The 22,313-nt window shown below is 44.0% G+C and overlaps 2 protein-coding genes across 5 annotated transcripts in view; both read right to left on the bottom strand.

The window, feature by feature from the left end:
- Positions 1 to 389: 389 nt before the first annotated feature.
- Positions 390 to 7,886, bottom strand: LOC139558777 (casein kinase II subunit beta). 2 transcript variants are annotated; one of them, XM_071374208.1, is made up of 7 exons: positions 7,743 to 7,886; positions 6,939 to 7,019; positions 6,560 to 6,662; positions 2,673 to 2,788; positions 2,465 to 2,540; positions 1,950 to 2,139; positions 390 to 1,703 (listed from the first exon to the last, which is right to left on the bottom strand). In XM_071374208.1, the coding sequence occupies exons 2-7, from the start codon at positions 7,008 to 7,010 to the stop codon at positions 1,613 to 1,615; spliced, it is 648 nt and encodes a 215-aa protein (XP_071230309.1). In that variant the 5' UTR covers positions 7,011 to 7,019; positions 7,743 to 7,886; the 3' UTR covers positions 390 to 1,612. The 2 variants fall into 2 exon arrangements, with proteins under 2 accessions (XP_071230309.1, XP_071230311.1); XM_071374210.1 differs by lacking the exon at positions 7,743 to 7,886 and adding an exon at positions 7,624 to 7,645.
- Positions 7,887 to 14,570: 6,684 nt separating this feature from the next.
- The window catches only part of LOC139558776 (protein PRRC2A-like), a 47,559-nt gene continuing 39,816 nt past the window's right edge, over positions 14,571 to 22,313 (bottom strand). For all 3 annotated transcript variants that reach the window (XM_071374205.1, XM_071374207.1, XM_071374206.1), the window contains one exon: positions 14,571 to 21,918. In XM_071374205.1, coding sequence (XP_071230306.1) covers positions 18,849 to 21,918 — 3,070 coding nt within the window. In that variant the 3' untranslated portion in view covers positions 14,571 to 18,848. The remainder of the gene's footprint in view (positions 21,919 to 22,313) is intronic.

Raw genomic sequence — 22,313 nt, 5'->3', positions numbered from 1 at the left:
TGATGCAGCACTCCATCACAGATCAGACATTCCAAAATGGTCTACACCTATTCTCCAGCTCATCATTGACACTATTTGGCCAAGAGGCAGAAGTACAGCTGTATCTGTGTGGTTTGCTACAATATTTCCGGTATCCGTGTATGAGTATGTACATTTTCTCAATTCTCATGATGCCCGCAGGGCAGCTATGTATACTACTGGCCACAGTGAGGCAACGGAACAGTGCAGTATCAAACCTATTGAGTGGTGAGTGGTGTCTCTTAAAAGATTCAGGGGGACATACAGTAGTCCCATACATTCAAGGGATACATTTTTTTTCTTTTTTTTAATGTCATGGTGACTATGGAGAAATAACAAAATCTAATTTATACATAAACCAATCAACACAATTGTATGAAAAGAAAACGTTTATTGAGAATTCTGAATCCTGGTCACTCTTCCACAGTTGCAAAAAAACACAGACATACATTAATTATAATCTTAAGAAATCATCCTTATTGTTCTGGATCAAAACATATCAAGAGTTCTACTTTTTGCAAACAAGGAATCAAAAGTACACCTGTAGTAGGGCGCTGAAACCCCAACTGCATCACAAAATAAAAACGGATTTTCTGTCGCTAGGTTTTACATAAATAATACTACTATAATGTGTGGAGGGACACCAGTTAAATCAGTGCAGTTGTGGAGATATGTGTACTGTTCCAGTGATACTAACCCAGCAACATGTGACAGAGCTGACATTCTCACTGTGCCGCACAAACAGGTCTGTTGTTTTGGGTGACACACAGAGACAGCAGGTGGGTTGTTATGTATTTTCCCGGTCATTCTAGAACATTTCATTCATTTCAGGTTTATTCGTGTCTATCCTACATCTAGCGTGTTAAATAAAAAATCACAGCTATACTATGTCCTAGAGGTGCACTTCCTGTAAACCACAGCACCTGTGCAGTTTCTCAAAGTTTAAGGCAAATTTGACAGAACACTTGTATTGTGAATGACCGCCTTGACACACTGGCCTCTGAGTATCACACAATAAAAGAATGATTACAAGCCTGCACGAGTGCCTTGGTAAAACAATGGTTTACAGAAGAGGTGAAATGACAACACCCTTTAGAGACAGACTTTGTCTTCATCAACCAAGCGATCTCTGAGTGCCAGCCACAGTGTACATGGGTATGGGGGGTAGCGGGGGAATTGTTATTCAACCAGTGGTGATGGTCTACCATGAACCTTGACCAAACTGTGCCAAAGACAGGACCCGAAAACAACTCAACGTGGAGCGAGTTCATAGGGGCAACATGTGGTAATATCACTAAGAAACAGCAGCGTCAAATCCAATAACATCCATGGACTTTCTTCCCCTGCCCCTTTTATGTTTCGACACTGATGAGTTTGGTAACGTAGATGCATGGAATCCTAAATGCGTATGTGTGTGTAAGGGTTTGGGATCGAAGCTGGGCGTTTTTGTCTTTACACATTGTTCTCAATCATCCTAATCTAAACTAAATAATAACGTCTGCAGGACAGAGAGGAGGCATCTGTATGGAGCTTTGTGCAGATGACCCGTCTCCTCAATCATCCCTTTCTCTTTCTCCCACTCTCGCTCTGGGCTTTAGCGGATGGCTTTGACAGGGCTCTTGAAGCTGGAGGCTGCTTGCAGCTGGAGCTGGTAAGCCATGGGGTGGATCTTGAATCCATAGAGCCTGTTGTGAGGACATGAGAATTCATTACATCTTGATGAGTGTGTGATAGGGGTCTATAAAAGAGATTATCATTATGGTAACATTTATTTTACATGACTCTTTGCTCTGCTATGTACTTGGAATTTCTTAGAAAGTTATCTGTTATCAATGAGTAGAAATTGATCTAGGACCCTTTTGCTTTCAGTGCATTTTGTTGGCATGACTCAAATGCACACCCCTATTGTAGGGTGACACAGTTGTACTGACCTAGGCACAAACTGGTTGGCGGGCCTCTTGGGCCTGTACTCGGGATGCACCATAAAGAGCATGTGGGGGAATCCAGTGCCGAAGTAGGCCCCGTCCGTGTGGTGGTGCCGGGAGGACTTAGGAGTGTACACGTCCATACACTTAGGGCAGTACAGCTTCACCATAGCCTCGCCTGGAATGTCCGACAGACCTAGGGAGGGATAGGGGGACGGAGAGGGGGAAGAATCTAGACACATTACTGGTCTGAAGTTATTACGAAATGCTCGGGCACACTATCATATTCATCCAGGTGTCTCATGGAAATTAGATTGGATCTGACACGGTTGTCCAGAGGATTCAGAGACACTATACTGTATAGAGGATCTGCTTTACATAGGTTTGGGTTATGAATGCTGCAATGTGGCTGGATGACCTATGCAAAGCCATGATGCAAATAGTGCTCTGAGGTGGATCAAAAACAACCACACAGTGTCAACTGAGTAGTAATGGTTCAAACAAGACCAACACACACTCACCAATGGGAAGCATGGGCTGGTTCTCACAATAGACCCGGGGGCAGTAGCCAAAGTCCCCCTGCTGATACTTCTCCAACTGAGAAAGAGAGATGGAGATCAATTGAGAACGTGAAAAACATGTCCAGAGAAATGCTGCATACAAATTGACATGCTGCATACGTTTGACATTTCAACAAAGATTGGAAACAGAAAAGGGTAGTTGCTGTACCATCTGAGCGATGCCCCTGTTGGTGAGGATGTATCGTGCATGGATCAGCCCGTAGAGCATCTCTGCTGCCTGCTCTATGAGGTCACTCTGGTTAGGGTTGTCCTCCAGCTCCTCATCTGTGAAACAGAGAGAGGAGGGAACAGGTTATAAGAGAGAGGGGAAGAGGCTCTTCATATGTTGATTTGATTTAAAGATTAGTCACAAAAGCAGAATTGTGCACATGTACATAACTGTGACCCATTACAGAAAGCTGGGCATATGACACACGTCACTACTTCACAGGAGAGGCATTTAAACGTAATGTTTTTTCTGCAGAAACCCCTTCTTGAACATGTGAACTTAAATGTGCCTTAATAACAAACTCGTCTGTACTCTGTAATGGTCCATTCTAAATCAAAACAAATTTCACACATATTTAGTATATGCCAAGACAAGATTAAATCAAGAATAGTCTGATGGGTGACAATATTAGCCCATCACTTGTGAATGATCACCAGCAAAATTACTGCCTTTTTTTGGGCGACTTTTTCGAATCAGTCACAGCCTAACCCATAGGCCTATATGTTTTGATAAGGTTGGTATCACAACTAAAAGTGTCCAAATAACTTCTTAAAATGAAGCACATGAATCCGCTTTACAAGGGGTATAGAGCCTAACTGGCATACATAAGCAGTGCGTAAATTTCAAGTTTGGGGAAGATAATTTAACATAAAAATGCATTTATAATTAAAACATTACATGCATAATCACATTTGTGGTCACTTTTGATAATGGTGTTTTCCGCTAATGGAACATTCGTGCCTATAGCCTACTACCATGTGCACATTGCTGCGCTTATAATGTGAAGAAATAGCCTAATAGTTGATCAACATTTTAAGCTAAAACGTTCTGATCTGTTGCGTCATCCACATTGCATAAAACAGTTTTTTTTTTTTTTAAATGCTAGTTGTATTCATTTGGGATCTATCGCATCCCACAACTGTCCAGGACTATGTTAAGAATATTTATTTCCTCGCACAGAATAGGTCAACTTTTATACTATGGGGGATAGTAGATTGACATAGGCTAGTACTTTTGCTGTTAGTTAGGCCTACTCATCTTGTTGGCTGACGAAAAGTAAATGTGGACAGTTCTTCCAATATCTTCAATATGCACCTCGGAAATGGATAAGGACGCGCACAGTTGCGTCCCTGATGTGTTTGTCTTCACCTGTAGCCTGTGAGAAAGACCCGATCACGTGATGGGAGGAGGGCAAAACGGCCACTGGCCGCAAAAGGCATGGATTTTTTTAGGGTGCATTGCGGCCAAAGGGGACGCCGCAGTTAAAATTCGAGGCATTCTCAAGTGCTCGTCAAATTGTGAATGAGAGACGAATGAAGTGTGTATAAAGCAGAGCTCATGCATTTCAAGCAACTTTTTTTCTCTCGAAATCATCGTTAGAGTCGCATCATGCAGCCTTACAATGTATTAAAAATCTAAATATACAGTGCCTTCGGAAAGTATTCAAACCCCTTGCCTTTTTCCACATGTTGTTACGTTACCACCTTAATCTAAAATCCTCAGCAATCTACACACAATACCCCATATCGACGAGGCCATAAACAGGTTGACATTTTTGCAAATTTATTGACAATAAAAAATAGAAATACCTTATTTACATAAATATTCAGACCCTTTGCTATGAGACTTGAAATTGAGCTCAGGTGCATCTTGTTTCCATTGATCATCCTTGAGATCTTTCTACAACTTGATTGAAGTCCACCTGTGGAAAATTCAATTGATTGGACATGATTTGGAAAGGGACACACCTGTCTATGTAAGGTCTCACAAAACCAAGCCAAGAGGTCAAAGGAATTGTATGTAGAGCGCCGAGACAGGATTGTGCTGAGGAACAGATATGGGGAAGGGTACCAAAAAATGTCTGCAGCATTGAAGGTGCCCAAGAACACAGTGGCCTCCATCATTCTTAAAATGGAAGAAGTTTGGAACCACCAAGACTATTCTTAGAGCTGGCCGCCCGGCCAAACTGTGCAATTGGGCAAGAAGGGTCTTGGTCAGAGAGGTGACCCAGAACCCGATGGTAACTGACAGAACTCCAGATTTCTCTGTAGAGATGGGAGAACCTTCCAGAAGGACAACCATCTCAGTAGCACTCCACCAATCAGGCCTTTAATGTAGAGTGGCCAGACGGAAGCCACTCCTTAGTAAAAAGGTACATGACAGCCCGCTTGGATTTTGCCAAAAGACACCTAAAAGACTCTCAGACCATGAGAAACAAGATTCTCTAGTCCGATGAAACCAAGATTGAACTCCATGGCGTGAATGCCAAGAGTCACGTCTGGAGGAAACCTGGCACCATCCCTACGGTGAAGCATGGTGGCGGCAGCATCATGCTGTGGGGATGTTTTTCAGCGGCAGGGACTGCGAATGAGGGAAAGAAGAATGGAGCAAAGTACAGAGAGATCATTGATGAAAACCTGCTCCAGAGCTCTCAAGAATTCAAACTGGGGCCAAAGTTCAACTTCCAACAGGACAACGACCCTAAGCACACAGCCAAGACAACGCAGGAGTGGCTTTGGGACAAGTCTCTGAATGTCCTTGAGTGGTCAAGCCAGAGCACAGATTCCAACCTACATCGAACATCTCTGGATAAACCTGAAAATAGCTGGGCAGCGACACTCCCCATCCAACAGGCGTACCAAGCTTGTAGCGTCACTCTCAAGAAGACTCAATGCTATAATTGCTGCCAAAGGTGCTTCAACAAAGTACTGAGTAAACGTTATTTCAGTTTGTTTTTATAAATTAGCAAACATTTCTAAAAACCTGTTATTGCTTTGTCATTATGGGGTAATGTGTGTAGATTGCAATGGTGGAAAAAAACAATTTAATCAATTTTAGAATAAAGGCTGTAACCTAACAAAATGTGTAAAAAGTAAATGGGTCTGAATAATTTCCGAAGGCACTGTATATTGTAGAACAACTAAAGTTACATAAATAACTCTAAATTAATCATATAGGAGTACCTACAGTACCAGTAAAAGTTTGGACACACCTACTCATTCAAGGGTTTTTCATAATTTTTTACTATTTTCTACACTGTAGAATAATAGTGAAGACATCAACTATGAAATAACACAAATTCAATCATGTAGTAACCAAGAAAGTGTTAAACAAATCAAAATATATTTTAGATTCTTCAAAGTAGCCACCATCATCTCACAAAAACACGGTGGTTGTAACCAAAAATCTCAAATTTGGACTCATCAGACCAAAGAACAGATTTCCACCAGTTTAATGTCCATTGCTCATGTTCCTTGGTCCAAGCAAGTCTCTTCTTATTAGTCTCTTCTTGATGAAATAAAATATTTACTAAATATACTAAAGTACATTTTTATTTTATTTTATTCTTGATACTATAAAATAACGCCACGGAATTATAAGCAAGTTTGTCTGCTAAATGAACTAGTGTAGCCCACAGCCATTTGGCATAGCCACATCAGGACCTAATATAAGGACAACTCAGTATGCTATTCTGTTCTTTTGAAATAGACTAAATTTTCTTCATATCATGAGTCTTTAGAACTGTCTAAAATAAATAATGGATTTATTGTGAAGGTGTATGCTATATAAGACTCTTTAAAATGTAGATGTTCCAAAGGCCTGCATCAGTGGCTTGTTGGGAAGCCAGGAGATGCTAAATATGTTTTAGTTAATTAACGGTCAATTACCGTGAGACCAACCAGTTATTTGCTTGACAATCACCAGCTGACAATTTTTGTGACCGCCACAACCCTAGATGCAACCATAACATTGGTATTCCGATCTAGACTGTGTGGAATGTTCTGTACTTCCGAGTGCAGTAGAGATGGTTCTGGAGTTGGTCTGACCTGGTTCTAGGTCCAGGATCATGTCCAGAGCCTGGCGGTAGTGGGGAACCTGCTCATTGAGCCCAGTCAGGTTGAACTTGTCCTGGATGTAGTCCTCATCCACCTGTCAATGGAGGAGAGGACAGAAGGGGTGACAGAAATTAGAGAAATATCAGACCTACCTATTCCTTCTTGAAAGAGTTTGTGTAGTAAGAGGTGGCTGTGAATAATACGATTTTGTTCCAGCCCTCCTCAACTCACCACCTGCCCATCAGGACCTTGGTTAGCCGAATCAGGTTTTTGCACACACAGGATAAGGGTTGGCCACCCATGTCTTAGCTGACATTAACTTTTTGGTCAATGAGTGACAATATCGCTCTGGGTGCTGTTAGATACTGACCTCACAGAAAAACTCGTTTCCCCTCAGTCCACAGAACCAGGAGATCCATGACACTTCCTCTGAACTGCTCATCTCGGGAGACTAATGGGTAAAGACATTCAACACAGACATAGATTGAGCCTATTGCAACTGTTACCCTACGAGGTCCCCGGAGCTTGCTGATTTTCTGTTCTACTTGATAATGTATTGCACCCACATGGTGTCCCAGGTCTAACTTAGTCCATGATTAGATTGGAACAATGAAAAAAATACAGTGGACTTGACTTTGAGGTCCAGAGTTGAGTTTGAGGGGTCGATTGAATTCAGTCATGTGAAAACGGCCTGAACTTGATAGTTTAGCAACACAAACATATCATAGGTCGCTAACTAGACTCAAAAGACAATTTTCTAAATAGTAACAGAGCAATTAGCTAGATAACTAGAACATGTTAACTGTAAGAAGCTTACCTACTGGTTAACTCGCGCTACTGACCGTGCAAATGTGTGTGGCTAACGTTACTGTAGCTAGTAAAAAAAAAAAAATGGTAGTTGACATTGGAAGTGTACGAAATAAGGACATTATCTATGAAAATACCTATGTCACATCAACAATCGTAGTTAGTAGCATACACAAGAGTTATGCTAAATGACCAGCAGGAGAAAATGATAGCTAGTTAGCTACATCCTTAGCTAGCAGTTAACTTACATTCAATATGGCGCAACGTCCAAACTAGGCCGGATGAAATTTGTTCAGTTTTTAGTCGCAAGTCCTCTAAAGCTATATCATATCTCATATGAAAACATATAGTAATTCAGGTAACTTACCCCCTGTTAAGTGATTTTCACGCCAGTAAAATATAATAATCGTAATATTTAGTGTTGTAAATTAAAAGGACACCACCTCCCAGTTAACCACTGCAGAGGTACTCGTTTTCGTTGTAGGCAAATTGATGACGTACAAATTCAGAGACACGTCTATGGATACTGTAGTTTAATAAGTCTTTCAACAACTACAACATTTTTATCAACTGAAAATCTGAAAAACGTAGGTTTTATTATAAGACTAATATATTGTCAAGTATAAAATGTAGGGTGGGAACAGAAGTTCTAACACATATATTTGATATTTCCTCGTCTGCTTGTAATGACTTCTACAGATTATATGCCTACTTTGGGCAATGCAGGAATAAGGTTCCTCTGTAAATCATGATGTAACAAAGGTGACCAAGTTCTGTAGTGGCGGCATTGACTTTACATGGCTTGCAGTAGCCAGTCAATTCTTATCAATGCGGTTTTCTTAGTCCAGATTTAAATAACACCAGTACCATAGCTGAGCAGTATTCCCCAATCAAATAAATTGCAAGGTCCTGTCCTCCATACACTAATCATCAATCTGCAAGACCATGATGTGCATTCGGAAAGTATTCAGACCCCTTTTAAGAGACACCGCTCAATCGGTTTGATACTGCACTGTTCTGTGGCATCACAGAGTAGCCACTAGTATACGTAGCTAGCTGCCCTGCAAGTCAGCATATCTGTGAGCATCTTGAGAATTGTGAAAATGTACATTAATCTTCTCATTAATTTCCTGTCGGATACTGGAAATATTATAACAAACCGCTCAGATACAGCTGTTCTTTTACCTCTTGGCCAAATGGTGTCAATGATGAGCTGGATAATACATGCAGATCACTTTGGTATGTCTATCTGTCTGATCTGTGATTGTATAGTAAACAATGTGAAGGAATAGTCACAAAGGGCTTATATCTGATGTGCAAGACTGTTTATTTGTGTGTGTGTGAAGATGCATGTGCATACAGGCATAGACATGCGAAGTATGGGTGCTGGAAGGTGCTGCAGCACCCCCTGTTAGTGAGATGGTAAAACTGCAATAATGTGTCAAAAAGTATAACATTTAATTAAATTATTGATTTAAATGATCATGGGTTTGGGGAAGGGTAGACAAAAAAAACCATTGGATATTTATAGAATATATGGGAACCATTCTGTATGGAGAGCTCTCAGGTCTGTTTTTAAAGCGGTGATATGCTCTTATCTTTTCAGTTGTAGGGGTTTGGAGTCGGACATGTATTCTGCTGGACAATAAACAGTTTAGTTTGAGTTGAGTCGGGTCTCTCTTCCCCTGTCCATGATTTAAGTTTGAGGAAGCAAATTTTCACCATTAAAATGCACCTTTATAATAAAGCATTACATGCATCTTTCATTGCATTCACAGACTTATGTAAGATAGCCTACTATTCCTACTATGGTGAGTAGATTGGAGTCATAATTTAGGATAATAATATACAGTGCCTTCAGAAAGTATTCACACCCCTTGACTTTTTCCACATTTTGTTGTGTTACAGCCTGAATTTAAAATGAACTAAATTTAGCTATTTTGTCAACAATATCCCATAATGTCAGAGTGGAGATATGTTTTTCGAAATATTTACAATTAATAAAAAAAGAAAAGCTAAAATGTCTTGAGTCAATAAGTATTCAACCACTTGGTAATGGCAAGCCTAAATAAGTCACATAATATGTTGCATGGATTCACTCTGCGTGCAATAATAGTGGTTAACATGATTTTTGAATGACTACACCATCTCTGTACCCCACACATACAGATAATTGTAAGCTCCCTCAATCGAGCAGTGAATTTCAAACACAGACTCAACAATAAAGATCAGGGAGGTTTTCCAATGCCTCAAAGACGGGCAGCTATTGGTAGATGGGTAATAAAATAAAAAAAGAGACATTGAATATCCCTTTGAGCATGGTGAAAATATTAATTACACTTTGGATGGTGTATCAATACACCCAGTCTTTTCAGTGTCCTGAGGGGGATAAGGTGTTATCGTGCCATCTTCACAACTTTCTCTGTGTGTTTGGACCATGATAGTTTGTTGGTGATGTGGACACCAAGGAACTTGAAGGTCTCGACCCGCTCCACTACAGCCCCATCGATGTGAATAGGGGCTGGTTCGGCCCTCCTTTTCCTGTAGTCCACAATCATCTCTTTTGTCTTGCTCACGTTGAGGGAGAGGTTGTTGTCCTGCCAGGTCTCTGACCTCCTCCCTATAGGCGGTCTAATCGTTGTCGGTGATCAGGCCTACCACTGTTGTGTCGTCAGCAAACTTTAACGATGGTGTTGGAGTTGCGCCTGGCCACGTGGTCGTGGGTGAACAAGGAGTACAGGAGGGGGCCCCGTGTTGAGGATCAGCGTGGCAGATGTGTTGTTGCCTACCCTTACCACCTGGGGGTGGCCCGTCAGGAAGTCCAGGATCCAGTTGCAGAGAGGTGTTTAGTCCCAGGGTCCTTAGCTTAGTGATAAGCTTTGTGGACACTATGGTGTTGAACGCCGAGCTGTAGTCAATGCACAGCATTCTCACATAGGTGTTCCTTTTGTCCAGGTGGGAAAGGGGAGTGTGTGGAGTACGATTGAGATCGCGTCCTCTGTTAAGGGCGGTATGCGAATTGGAGTGGGTCTAGGGTTTCCGGGATGATGGTGTTGATTTGAGCCATGGACTAGCCTTTCAAAGCTCTTCATGGCTGCTGACGTGAGCACTCCATAGCTCTATATTTTCAAGCAAAGTGGTGGCTGCATCATGTTATGGGTATGCTTTTAATGGTTAAGGACTGGAAAGTTTTTTAGGATTAAAAATAAACAGAATGGAGCTAAGCACTGGCAAAATCCTAGAGGAAAACCTGGTTCAGTCTGCTTTCCACCAGACATTGGGAGATGAATTCACCTTTCAGCAGGACAATAACTTAAAACTCAATGCCAAACCTACACTGGAGTTACTTACAAATGAGGTAGTGAATGTTCCTGAGTGGCCTGGTTAGTTTTGACTTAAATCTGTTTAAATCTATGGCAAGACCTGAAAATGGTTGTCTAGCAATGATCAACACCTAATTTGACAAAACTTGAAGAATCTTGAAAATAATAAATGGGCAAATGTTGCACAACCCAGATGTGGAAAACTCTTAGACTTACCCAGAAAGACTCACATCTGTAATCACTGCCCAAGGTGCTTCCACAAAGTATTGACTCAGGGGTATGAATACTTATGAAAATCAGATATTTCTGTATTTAATTTTTTATATATTAGCAAAAATTTCTAAAAACATGTTTTTCTTTGTCATTATGCGGATTTTGCATGATTGTGTGAGGAAAAAATCTATTTAATCCATTTTGAATTCAGGCTGTAACACAGCAAAATTTTAAATAAGTCAAGGGGCATGAATACTTTCTGAAGGCACACTAACTCAATCACTGTTCACAAAAAAATACTGCAATGTTCAATGCATGGCTAAGCGTGTAGTAGCATAGAGCCGTGGAGGCTCCTCAGAGGAGGACCATACTCCTCAGCGAATTTAATAAAAATTGAAACTTTTTAAATGTTTATCCTTTTTACATAAAACTATACAACATATATCCACATCACCAAATAATTTAGTAAAACACTTCTGCAATGGTCTACAGTAGCCTCAACAACACTTTTGTCCTCCTCTGGGTACATTGACTTCAATACAAAACCTAGGATGGTCATGGTTCTTACCCCATTCCATAGACTTACACAGTAATTATGACAACTTACTGAAAACTTCCTCCAACCTATCAGAGCTCTTGCAGCATGAACTGACATGTTGTCCACCCGATCAGAGAACTAATCTAGAACTAAAAGCATAAGCTACAGCTAGCTAGCACTGCATACCCTGGGACTAAACACCTCCCTCTGCAACTGGATCCTGGACTTCCTGACGGGCCACCCCCAGGTCATAAGGGTAGGTAACAACACATCCGCCACGCTGATCCTCAACACGGAGGCCGCCAGGGGTGCATACGCAGTCACCTCCCTGTTCACTCATGACTGCACGACGGCCAGGCACCACTCCAACACCATCATTAAGTTTGCTGATGACACAACAGTGGTAGGCCTGATCACCGACAACAATGAGACAGCCTATAGGGAGGTCAGAGACCTGACCGTGTGGTCAGGTCTCTTCTTTATCTTGATCACGTTGAGGGAGAGGCTGTTGTCTTTACAGCCTCTCCCTCAACGTGATCAAGATAAAGAAGATGATTGTGGACTACGGGAAAAAGGAGGAGCGAGCACGCCCCCATTCTCATCGACGGGGCTTTAGTGGAACAGGTTGAGAACTTCAAGATCCTTGGTCTCCACATTACAAACAAACTAACATGGTCCAAGCACACCAAGACGGTCGTGAAGAGGGCACGACAAAACCTATTCCCCCTCAGGAGACTGAAAAGATTTGTTGTGGGTCCTCAGATCCTCAAAAGGTTTTACAGCTGCACCAGAGAGCAGCCTGACGGGCTGCATCACTGCCTGGTATGGCAACTGCTCGGCCTCCGACCACAAGGCACTACAGAGGGTAGTGCGTACGTCCCAGTACATCACCGGGGCCAAGCTCCCTGCCATCCAGGACCTCTATTCCAGGCGCTGTCAGAGGAAGGCCCTAAAAATGGTCAAAGACTCCAGACACCCAAATCATAGACTGTTCTCTCTGCTACCACACGGCAAGCGGTACCAGAGCGCCAAGTCTAGGTCCAAGAGGCTTCTAAACAGCTTCTATCCCCAAGCCATAATACTCCTGAACATCTAATCAAACGGTTACCCAGACTATTTGCATCCCCCCTCTTCTACACTGCTGCTACTCTGTTATTATCTATGCATAGTCACATTAATACATGTACATATTACCTCAAGTACCTCGACACTAGTGCCCCTGCACATTGACTCTGTACCGGTACACCCTGTATATAGCACTGCTATTGTTATTAAACTGCTGCTCTTTAATTATTTGTTATTCTTCTCTCTTAATTTCTTTTTGGGGGTATTTTCTTAAAACTGCATTGTTGGTTAAGGGCTTGTAAGTATGCATTTCACTGTAAGGTCTACACCTGTTGTATTAGACGCATGTGACAAAATGTGATTTGATCAAATGTGGTGAGTTGACTCAGAGAGAAAGACAATAGTTGAACAGTTTTAAACAAATACATTTCTTCAAAAAGGGAGGAGCAAGAGAAAGAGAGCTAGAGATAGTCATTTTTCACATTCACTTAGCAAATGCAGCTAGTTAGCATCCCTCTGTTTGAGCCGGGTGTTTGCTATGTTACCTAGCTGGCTATGACTATCCAACACTGGAATTCTTCCAAGTGAAGGTAAGCTTTTGGTTTGACTAATGTATTACCACCAGGGCCTGCCGGTGTAACTGCTTGACTGTACAGCATGATTGTAGCGGGTTTATAAACGTGTTCTATTAGCTACAGTGCATTCGGCAAGAACTCAGACCCCTTCACTTTTCACACATTTTGTTACGTTAGCCTTATTCTAAAATTGAAGGCGAAAACAGGTTGATTTTTTTGCAAATTTATAAAAAATGAAAACCAGAAATAGCTTATTTTACAGACTCTTTGCTATGCTACTCGAAATTGAGCTCCGGTGAATCCTGTTTCCATTGATCATCCTTGAGATGTTTCTACAACTTGATTGGAGGCCACCTGTGGTAAATTCAATTGATTGGACATTTGGAAAGGCACACATCTGTCTATATAAAAAGGTCCCACAGTTGACACTACATGTCAGAGCAAAAACCAAGCCATGAGGTCGAAGGAATTGTCTGTAGAGCTGAAGCATGACTGTGTCGAGGCACAGATCTGGGGAAGGGTACCAAAAAAATGTCTGCAGCATTTAAGGTCCCCAAGAACACAGTGGCCTCCATCATTCTTAAATGGAAGAAATTTGGAACCACCAACTCTTCCTAGAGCTGGCCGCCCGGTCAAACTGAGCAATTGGGCGAGAAGGGCCTTGGTCAGGGAGGTGACCCAGAACCCGATGGTAACTGACAGAACTCCAGATACCTCTGTAGAGATTGGACAACCATCTCTGCAGCACTCCACCAATCAAGCCTTTATGGTTAGTGGCCAAATGGAAGCCACTCCTCTGTAAAAGGCACGACAGCACCTAAAGACTCTCAGATCACGAGAAACAAGATTCTCTGGTCTGATGAAACCAAGATTGAACTCCTTGGCCTGAATGCCAAGCATCCCGTCTGGAGGAAACCTGGCACCATCCTTACGGTGAAACATGGTGGTGGCAGCATCAGGCTGTGGGGATGTTTTTCAGGGGCAGGGATTGGGAGACTAGTCAGGATCGAGGGAAAGATTAACAGAGCAAAGTACCCAGAGATCCTTGATGAAAACTTGCTCCAGAGCACTCAGGACCGCAGACTGGGGTTGTGATTGCCGGCTGTGATCGCTGCCAAAGGTGCTTCAACAAAGTACAAAGGGTCTGATTACTTATGCAAATGTGATAATTAAAGTTATAATTTAATACATTTGCTAACATTTTTAAAAACCAGTTTTTGCTTTGTAATTATGGGGTATTGTCTGTTGATTGTTGAGGGGGGGGGAAACGATTTAATCAATTTTAGAACAAGGCTGTAACGTAACAAAACGTGGAAAAATTCAAGGGGTGTGAATACTTTCCGAATGCACTGTACATATCAGTGCAGAGAACCACCTACCATTGCCCAGGTGGTTAAAATACTATAGATTTAATTTGTGTCCACCTCTTTTTTTTTTTTTTTACAGGGGGTGGCAATTCATAAAATCAAAACAAAACCAGATTTCCCATTAAAACAAAAAGTTTATTTAACTTTCTCTGTATAATTTTATTATAATAAGACACTCCTCTGCTTGTACATTGCTCCCTTGAACTTAAAAAAATGGCAACATTAGTTTGTGGGAATGTAAGTTGGGGTAGACAAAAACCTAGATACATACCAATATACATACATGTGTGTATATTACGGTTCCATAAATAAACCATAAATTATAGAACAGCTTTAACCACTCCAGGTACCTTGGTGATGCTGGAAATATAGTACAATCTTTGAGGTTTTCAAGAATATACTAGTTTTTTCTTTAAACATGAGTACATACAATATGAGCACATCAACAACAAGTGTTAAGGAAGGATGCAGGGCTCGTACGAGCCTGTGTTAAGTGTATGGCTACCACTGTTTTCACAGGCAAGGTGAGCTGCACCCATGGATGTGGTCATGCTTAGTAGAAGTCATAGTGAAAAATAAAATATACCCACTTCATTTTGCCTGCCTTAAGAGAGTATGGTAAACATTTCAATACACCTCAAGAACTGATTATGTACTTCATTGGATAAACATATACACACACACACTTGAATGTATATACGTGAATGTATATAAGAAAAAAAAAACTGTAGAATTGTCTTAATATAGTTGTTAAAACTAAGTATGGGCAAACAAGGCGAAAGTGTTTGCCATCCACATAAACCCCCCCCCCCAAATAAGATATTACAGACACCAGAAAATGCACACACACATACACTCAAATGCCCTACTCACAACATCCCAAAGCTAATCTTAAAACGGTGGCTGTCAGTAAACAAACAAACCCCAACTTACAAGCTGTGAAAAATGTATGCAGATGAAGATAAAAAAAAGAAGTTATAATTTAATCTATTATTTGGTAGGATGCGCCCCCCCCCCATCAAATGTTCAAAACAAGCTGTGTGCTATTTTGTTAGTCGTGTGATACATCGGTCAGTGAAATCAAAAGTTCTAAACCCTTGTATTCCCTATAACACTCTTGGAGAATAATATTATACTTTGCAAATGTATTTGGAAATGTGGGAAATCAGTGGTGTGAACACAGACCACCCTTGCCCCTTCCCACCATAGTCCAAGATTCAGTTCAATTGAGCTATTTAGTTGCCATCAAGGTTTTGGAAAGGCCATCTTGAATTAATGTATGCTTTGAAAATACTTCCTCTATATGGAGCTCTTGCCCGCCTAACTTTGGTTACAAGTGTCTCTTCTACAGCACAGTGCAGTTAGTTGTGTTTAAGTAGAGAGCCTTCCTGCATTGAGTAGGACAGCAGATTAATATAATAAAAGCACAATATGCCGATGGCCAAACTTAACACTGAGTACGATACCTGCTGCATAATGTAACAACTTTGCGCAAAAAAATACACCAACCATTTCTTTATACTATAGGTGTGGACTCATCTCTTGAAGCAAAAAAAAATGGTAAAAATAATAAACAGTATCTTAAAATAAGATCAAATAACTTTGTATTTACTTCACGCATTTTCAATGAACAGATTTTTCCCTGACAAGAAATTTCATGCGAAAATATCTCTATATATATATAAACTTATGAACGATAGTATGTGTGTGTATATATATATATATATATATAATATAAATACACACACACACTACCGTTCAAATCTTTTATAACTACTCCCCATTCAAGGGTTTTATTTTTTATTATTTTCTACATTATAGAATAATAATGAAGACATCAAAACTATGAAATAACACATATGGAATCATGTAGGAACCAAAAAGAGTGTTAAACAAATCAAAATATATTTGATATATAGCCACCCTTTGCCTCGACAGCTTTGCACACTCTTGGCATTCTCTCAACCAGCTTCATGATGTAGTCATCTGGAATGTATAACAGGTGCGCCTTGTTGAAAGTTAATTTGTGGAATTTCTTTCCTTCTTAATGAGTTTGAACCAATCAGTTGTGTTGTGACAAGGTAGAGGGAGTATACAGAATATAGCCCTATTTGGTAAAAGACCAAGTACATATTATGGCAAGAACAGCTCAAATAAGCAAAGAGAAATGACATCATCATTACTTTAAGACATGAAGGTCAGTCAATGAGGAACATTAAGAACTTTGAAAGTTTCTTCAAGTGCAGTCGCAAAAACCATCAAGCGCTATGATGAAACTGGCTCTCATGAGGACCGCCACAGGAATAGAAGACCCAGAGTTAGCTGTGCTGCAGAGGGTAAGTTCATTAGAGTTACCAGCCTCAGAAATTGCAGCCCAAATAAATCCTTCAGAGTTCAAGTAACAGACACATCAACATCAACTGTTCATAGGAGACTGAATCAGGCCTTCATGGCCAAACCACTACTAAAAGTACACCAATAAAAAGAAGAGACTTGCTTGGGGCAAAAAACACAAGCAATAGACATTAGACCGGTGGAAATCTGTCCTTTGGTCTAGAGTACAAATTTGAGATTTTTGGTTCCAACCGCTGTCCGAGACGCAGTGTGGGTGAACGGATGATCTCCGCATGTGTATTTCCCACCCTAAAGCATGGAGGAGGTGGTTATGGTGTGGGGGTGCTTTGCTGGTGACACTGTCAGTAATTTATTTAGAATTCAAGGCACACTTAACCAGCATGGCTACCACAGCATTCTGCAGTGATACGCCATCCCATCTGGTTTGGGCTTCGTGGGACTATCGTTTGTTTTTCAACAGGACAATGACCCAACACACCTCCAGGCTGTGTAAGGGCTATTTTACCAAGAAGGAGAGTGATGGAACGCTGCATCAAATTACCTGGCCTCCACAATCCCCCAACCTCAAACAAATTGAGATGGTTAGGGATGAGTCGGACCGCAGAGTGAAGGAAAACAGCCAACAAGTGCTCAGCATATTTGGTAAATCCAAGAGTGTTGGAAAATCATTCCAGGTGAAGCTGGTTGAGAGAATGCCAAGAGCGTGCAAAGCTGTCATCAAGGCAAAGGGTGGCTATTTGAAGAATCTCAAATATAAAATATTTAGATTTGTTTAACACTTTTTTGGTTACTACATGATTCCCATACGTGTTTTCACTATTATTCTACAATGTATGTTGAAAAAAGAAAAAAAGAAAAACCCTTGAATGAGTAGGTTGTTCTAAAACATTTGACCGGTAGTGTATGCGTGTGTGTGTGTGTGTGTATATATAAAGCATTCAAGCTATCAATTCAGTCTTCTTAGGGTAAACAAACTTCAAAATGAACAGGAGAGAATCTTTCTTCTGCAAAACAGAGAAGAGAATGCTATGTTGAGAGAGCATTTTATCTAACAGAACCAAAAGAGCATTGGAAAGTAATAAGAGCAGGTCAACAAAAACTCAAATCACACAGCCTAGTTCTGAACAAGCAGCAAAGACATTGATATTCGAGACACAATCAATGTGAGGAGAGTGTGGATGGGTGAGCAGTAGTACTTCAACTGGTCTGCTGTGGCGGTCACAGTAATTAAACAGATCAGGAGATCAAAAACTCAGAGGGAGGTGGGGGGAGTTGTATAAAAAGGTATTTTAATGACCTGCTTTGCAGAAGAAAAAAATACACATACCTAACTTTTTAAAGGGTGGGGGGGGGAAACAAAACTGACAAAGGAAGGGAAAAAACAAGGTAGAGAATTTTTATTATAATCTATGGTACAATTGTTCTCGTTGAAAGAAGAACCTGAACCCCCCCACCCCATGTGGGAAAATATAATGAAGATAACTGCCCTACCGAATACCACCCCAACCAAAAGCGTGGTAGAAATATACACAGGTAACATCAATATAAAAATCTGCCTTCTCCTGGCTAGCCAATTCCTCCAACGTGTTTTATCATGACATGTCACACTGCGTACACACACTACTGCGCGTGGTTGTGTATGTCTGTTATGTCATATTGTGCTTGTAAATGCAAACGTGTTTTTTGTTGTCGTTGTGTCCTCAGTCAAAAGAGGTGTGTGTTCGAAACGAACAAGGGTGTCTAATCAAACCTAAATTTGGGTGGAATTCTGAAGGGTGGGGGGGGGGTACAACTGAAAAGGGAGGGAGCAGAATGACACTACAATAACGGACGGTAGATAGCAATTGGATGGAGAAAGAAGCGAGGAGGGGGGGGGGGGTGTTTAAACGTGAGTGTGTACACTGTCTCCATAACTATGTGCTAATATGTTAAGGGATGAGAACAGATAAGAGGCTGAAGGAACAATAGATACAGAAAGGGATAAAGAAGAGGGGTGGGGCGGGGGGATGCATTTGAAATGTTTTCAGATCTTCTCCTTCACTTCCTGTTTTTGGGGGAGGGCCAGTTTCCACGGCGCTCACCGCGTTGGCCCCCTCCGTTTCCAGCTCCGCCTCCTCCCCCACTGGGCGGGCCCCGCGGGCCTCTTCCTCCCCCTCCTCCCTCTCTTCCTCCAGCGTTGACCCTCCTGTTCTGTCGCTCCATGCCGGGACGCTGGCTAGAGAAGCTTCTCTTGTTTGCCGCCTGCTCCTTCGCAGTCATCTCTCGTTCTCCGACCCCTCCTCCTCCCCCACCTCCACCTCCTCTTCCGGGTGGGTGATGATGGTGATGGGAGGAATAGGACTTCCCTCCTCCTCCCTCCCTCTCCCGGAACTCGGTGAAGTCACTGCTCTCGGAGGCGGTCTCCCACTCCTCATTGGCCTGGTCTGAGTTCTGGTTGGAGAAGTCAGGGGATTTGGCGCCTCCTGCTGGGTTGTGGTGATGCTGAGGGTGGGCAGGGCCAGAGTTGCCCTGGTTGTAGTGATGGTGGTGACTGTTGGCGTTAGCGCTTCCAAGATGGGCGCCGGTACTGCTGTTGTTGTTGGTAGCTGTGGTAGCAATGTGGTTAGCGTTGGGGGCAGTGCCGGTCAAGGGCACCGCTTTGTGAGCGCCGTCGGTGACATCCTGAATGTAATTCTGGCAGGGCGAGGAGGGTCGGCCTCCTCCGTTGATGCGAGCGGCGTTCTCTCGCTCCTTCAGCCTGCGGAAGCGCGGTGGCTTGTCCTGTTGGTGTTGGGAGCGCCCGTGGCGACGGCGTCTCGGGGGGCGCTCAAAGCCATCCCGGGGGACGCAAGGGAAGTCACGCCCGTCCGGGCCGGAGAGAGGAAGGGGCCCGCTGGAGTTGGTAGTTGGATTAGCCGTGGACTGCTGGGTCCCAACTCCTCCATTCTCCATGGAGCCCTGTGGGGCTGGAGTAGGTGCAGCAAAGATAGATTGTGGAGGGGTTGTTCCTCCCTGATTCTGAGCTTGGCTTCCGTCCACTGACTTCTCCTCCCCACTGGTTCCACGACCCGTTTCTTTGGGTGCAGACGACTGCATTGGGCCCTGCTGCTTGCGGACCGAGCCTGAGGACTTGGAGGCCCAGCCTTGAGGGTCGGCCCTGGATCCTGACCTGTGACCGCCAGCCATTCCTCCTCCGCCTCCACCACTTCTATAGATGCTGCCACCTCCTCCTCCCCCGCCGCTGCCCCCCCTACCCCTCCTAGAGGGCACCCCTCTGGGGGTGAACACCCGGGCCTGGGAGCCTCTGGATGGGGCGGAGCCGCCACTGGTAAAGTTATCTGTGCCGCTGCCATTCTTGGTGCTGGATTTGCGGTCTTCCTTGTCCGACTGGGCCAGGTCGCTGGCGGCACTCTCACTGCCAGTCTCCGACCCCCTCTGCCTCCTCCTCTTGGGGACCTCCTCGTATTCTGAACCCTCGCTGCGGGTCTCGCTGTGGTTACGGGCACGCCCCGGGTTGGCTTGCGACCCCCCTCGGTTGCGCCTTGCCCCCGATGCCTCGTCATTGAATTCTTGGTGGTAGCCTCCGCCAGCTCGGTAGTCTCGGCTGCTCCTGCTGCCTGCTGCCCTGCCACGGCTAACGCTGCCACTCCCGGCCGTGCCCGTGTAAGTGCCCCGGTAACCACGGCCACGCCCGTAGAACTCGCCACCTCGTCCTCGGCTGGCTCTGCTACCACGGGCCGAGCCACCGTGGTATGATGCACCACCGCTCCTCTCCAACGAGCGCTCTCTGTCCCGCCTATTGGATGGGGGGCCGGAGTACCCTGATGAGGGGGTGGGGTTGACACCGTCTTTGGGACCCTTTCCCACCCCTCCTCGTTCGTTCGCCGCTCGGTCCTTCCATCCGTTTCTGGGTTTGGGACCGGTCTGAGCTGGCGCTTCTTTACCAGACACTGCAGAGGAGCTCTGTGGGCCGGAGGATGTTTCCTGCTTGACTGATGAATTGCCTCCGTCTTTGTCTTTTCCAGAGCCTCCTCCGCTGGTCTTTTCTCCTCCCTCGCCCTCCCCACCCTCTCTTTTCATCTCCTTCAGCACAGGCCTCTTGATAGGCCCTGCCCTCTTGTTGGTGTTGCTGCCACCCGATTGGCCGCCGGAAGGTTTGTTGTGGTCAGACGCTGTTGGGTGATTGGATGAATCCTCCCCGCCGCGGTTGTTTCCGCCCACTCCTCTCCTGTTGTGTGAGGTGCTTCCTGCGTTGCTGCTGCCGGGCCGTGGCCCCCACTGGGTCTCAGTCTTGTGTTCCCTCCCCCCTCGCTCCCGCTGGTTGGGCTTGGGATCACGGTGGTGGTGCTGCTCCTGGCCCTGCCTCTGCTGCTGTTGCTGTTGGGGCTGCTGCTGGGACTGCTGAGACGTCACAGAGGACTGAGAGTGGCTGTGGCCCATCTTATCCTGCTTCATCTCTCTGCTGCTTCCTGCATCATGTCTCTGCCCGGTTCCTGTGTCAGCCTTGCGCTGAGGTGGGAGGAGATGCAGGACCGCCTTGACGCTGCCGTCGTCCCTGGCTGAGGATGACGAGGAGGAGGAGGAGCAGGAGGAGAGGGATGGCTGTTGGAGTGGGGGCGAGGGGTCAACCTTCTTGGGGGCTTCGCCTCCTCTCTCACCGCGGCCATTCTCGGGCTTGTGGGGATGGAGGGGAAAGTGGGAGGGGCCTTGGTGTTGTTGATGACCATGGTGTTGTTGGTGTTGAGGGTGGTGTAGGTTGTTATTCTCCAGGGGGGAGAGGTCAGTGCGCCCATTGCGGTCGTAGTGGGGGTGGGAGACCCCCCAGATCTGTCCCTGTTGCTGGCCACCCTTGTGGCCCTGGCCGTCATCCTGGTGGCTGAAGCCTCCACCACTCCCCCTCTGCTGCTGCTGGTGTAGGGCCATGCGGGAGCCCTGGTCGGGAAAGTTGCTGTAGTTGCCCCGGCCACCCATGTAGGACTGGTGGTGGTGGTGGCTGCCTCCTGCCTGGCCCCCCACCAGAGTGCCCAAAAGGGGTGGGGTCTGGTTGGAGGAGCCCAAAACAGAGTTGGGCTGCTGGATGGGGCCTGGCACTCCCTCTCGCATACCACGGACTGGAGGGGTGTCACTCCTAAAATAAAAACCAGCGATTGCATAAAAACCTTTATTCCATAAACCGTGTACTGTACTTATAAAACTGACTGGATTCATATATTCATCTCATTTGATTTCAACTAATACATATTTTCCTATTCAAACATTATTGTATGATTTGATCATTAAACAGATACTTGGGGATTGGCCCTTTATCTATTTCCACAGAGTCAGATGAACTCATGGATACCACTTTTATGTCTCTGTGTCCAGTATTAAGGAAATTAGAGGTAGTTTCATGAGCCAAAGCTAACTAGAAACGTCCTTCGAACTACATGCAGAGATAAAAATCATCAGACACTAGGGAAGTAGATAAAGGGCCTCATTGCCAAAATGATCCCTTTAAATGATCGTGAGTGACATCTGACACCC

The sequence above is a fragment of the Salvelinus alpinus genome, chromosome 29 (genome assembly GCF_045679555.1).
Source record: "Salvelinus alpinus chromosome 29, SLU_Salpinus.1, whole genome shotgun sequence".
NCBI classification, from domain to species: Eukaryota; Metazoa; Chordata; class Actinopteri; order Salmoniformes; family Salmonidae; genus Salvelinus; species Salvelinus alpinus.
The sequence above is the reverse complement of the archived record's forward strand: the minus strand, read 5'-3'. Positions and strand labels throughout refer to the sequence as shown.

Coding starts and splice junctions, on each gene's coding strand:
- LOC139558777 (XM_071374208.1), bottom strand. CDS start 7,010: ATGAGCAGTTCAGAGGAAGTGTCATGGATCTCCTGGTTCTGTGGACTG. Junction 2,541..2,672: donor ACAGGGGCATCGCTCAGATG/GTACAGCAACTA, acceptor TCTCTTTCTCAG/TTGGAGAAGTATCAGCAGGG. Junction 2,140..2,464: donor CCAGCCCATGCTTCCCATTG/GTGAGTGTGTGT, acceptor ATCCCTCCCTAG/GTCTGTCGGACATTCCAGGC.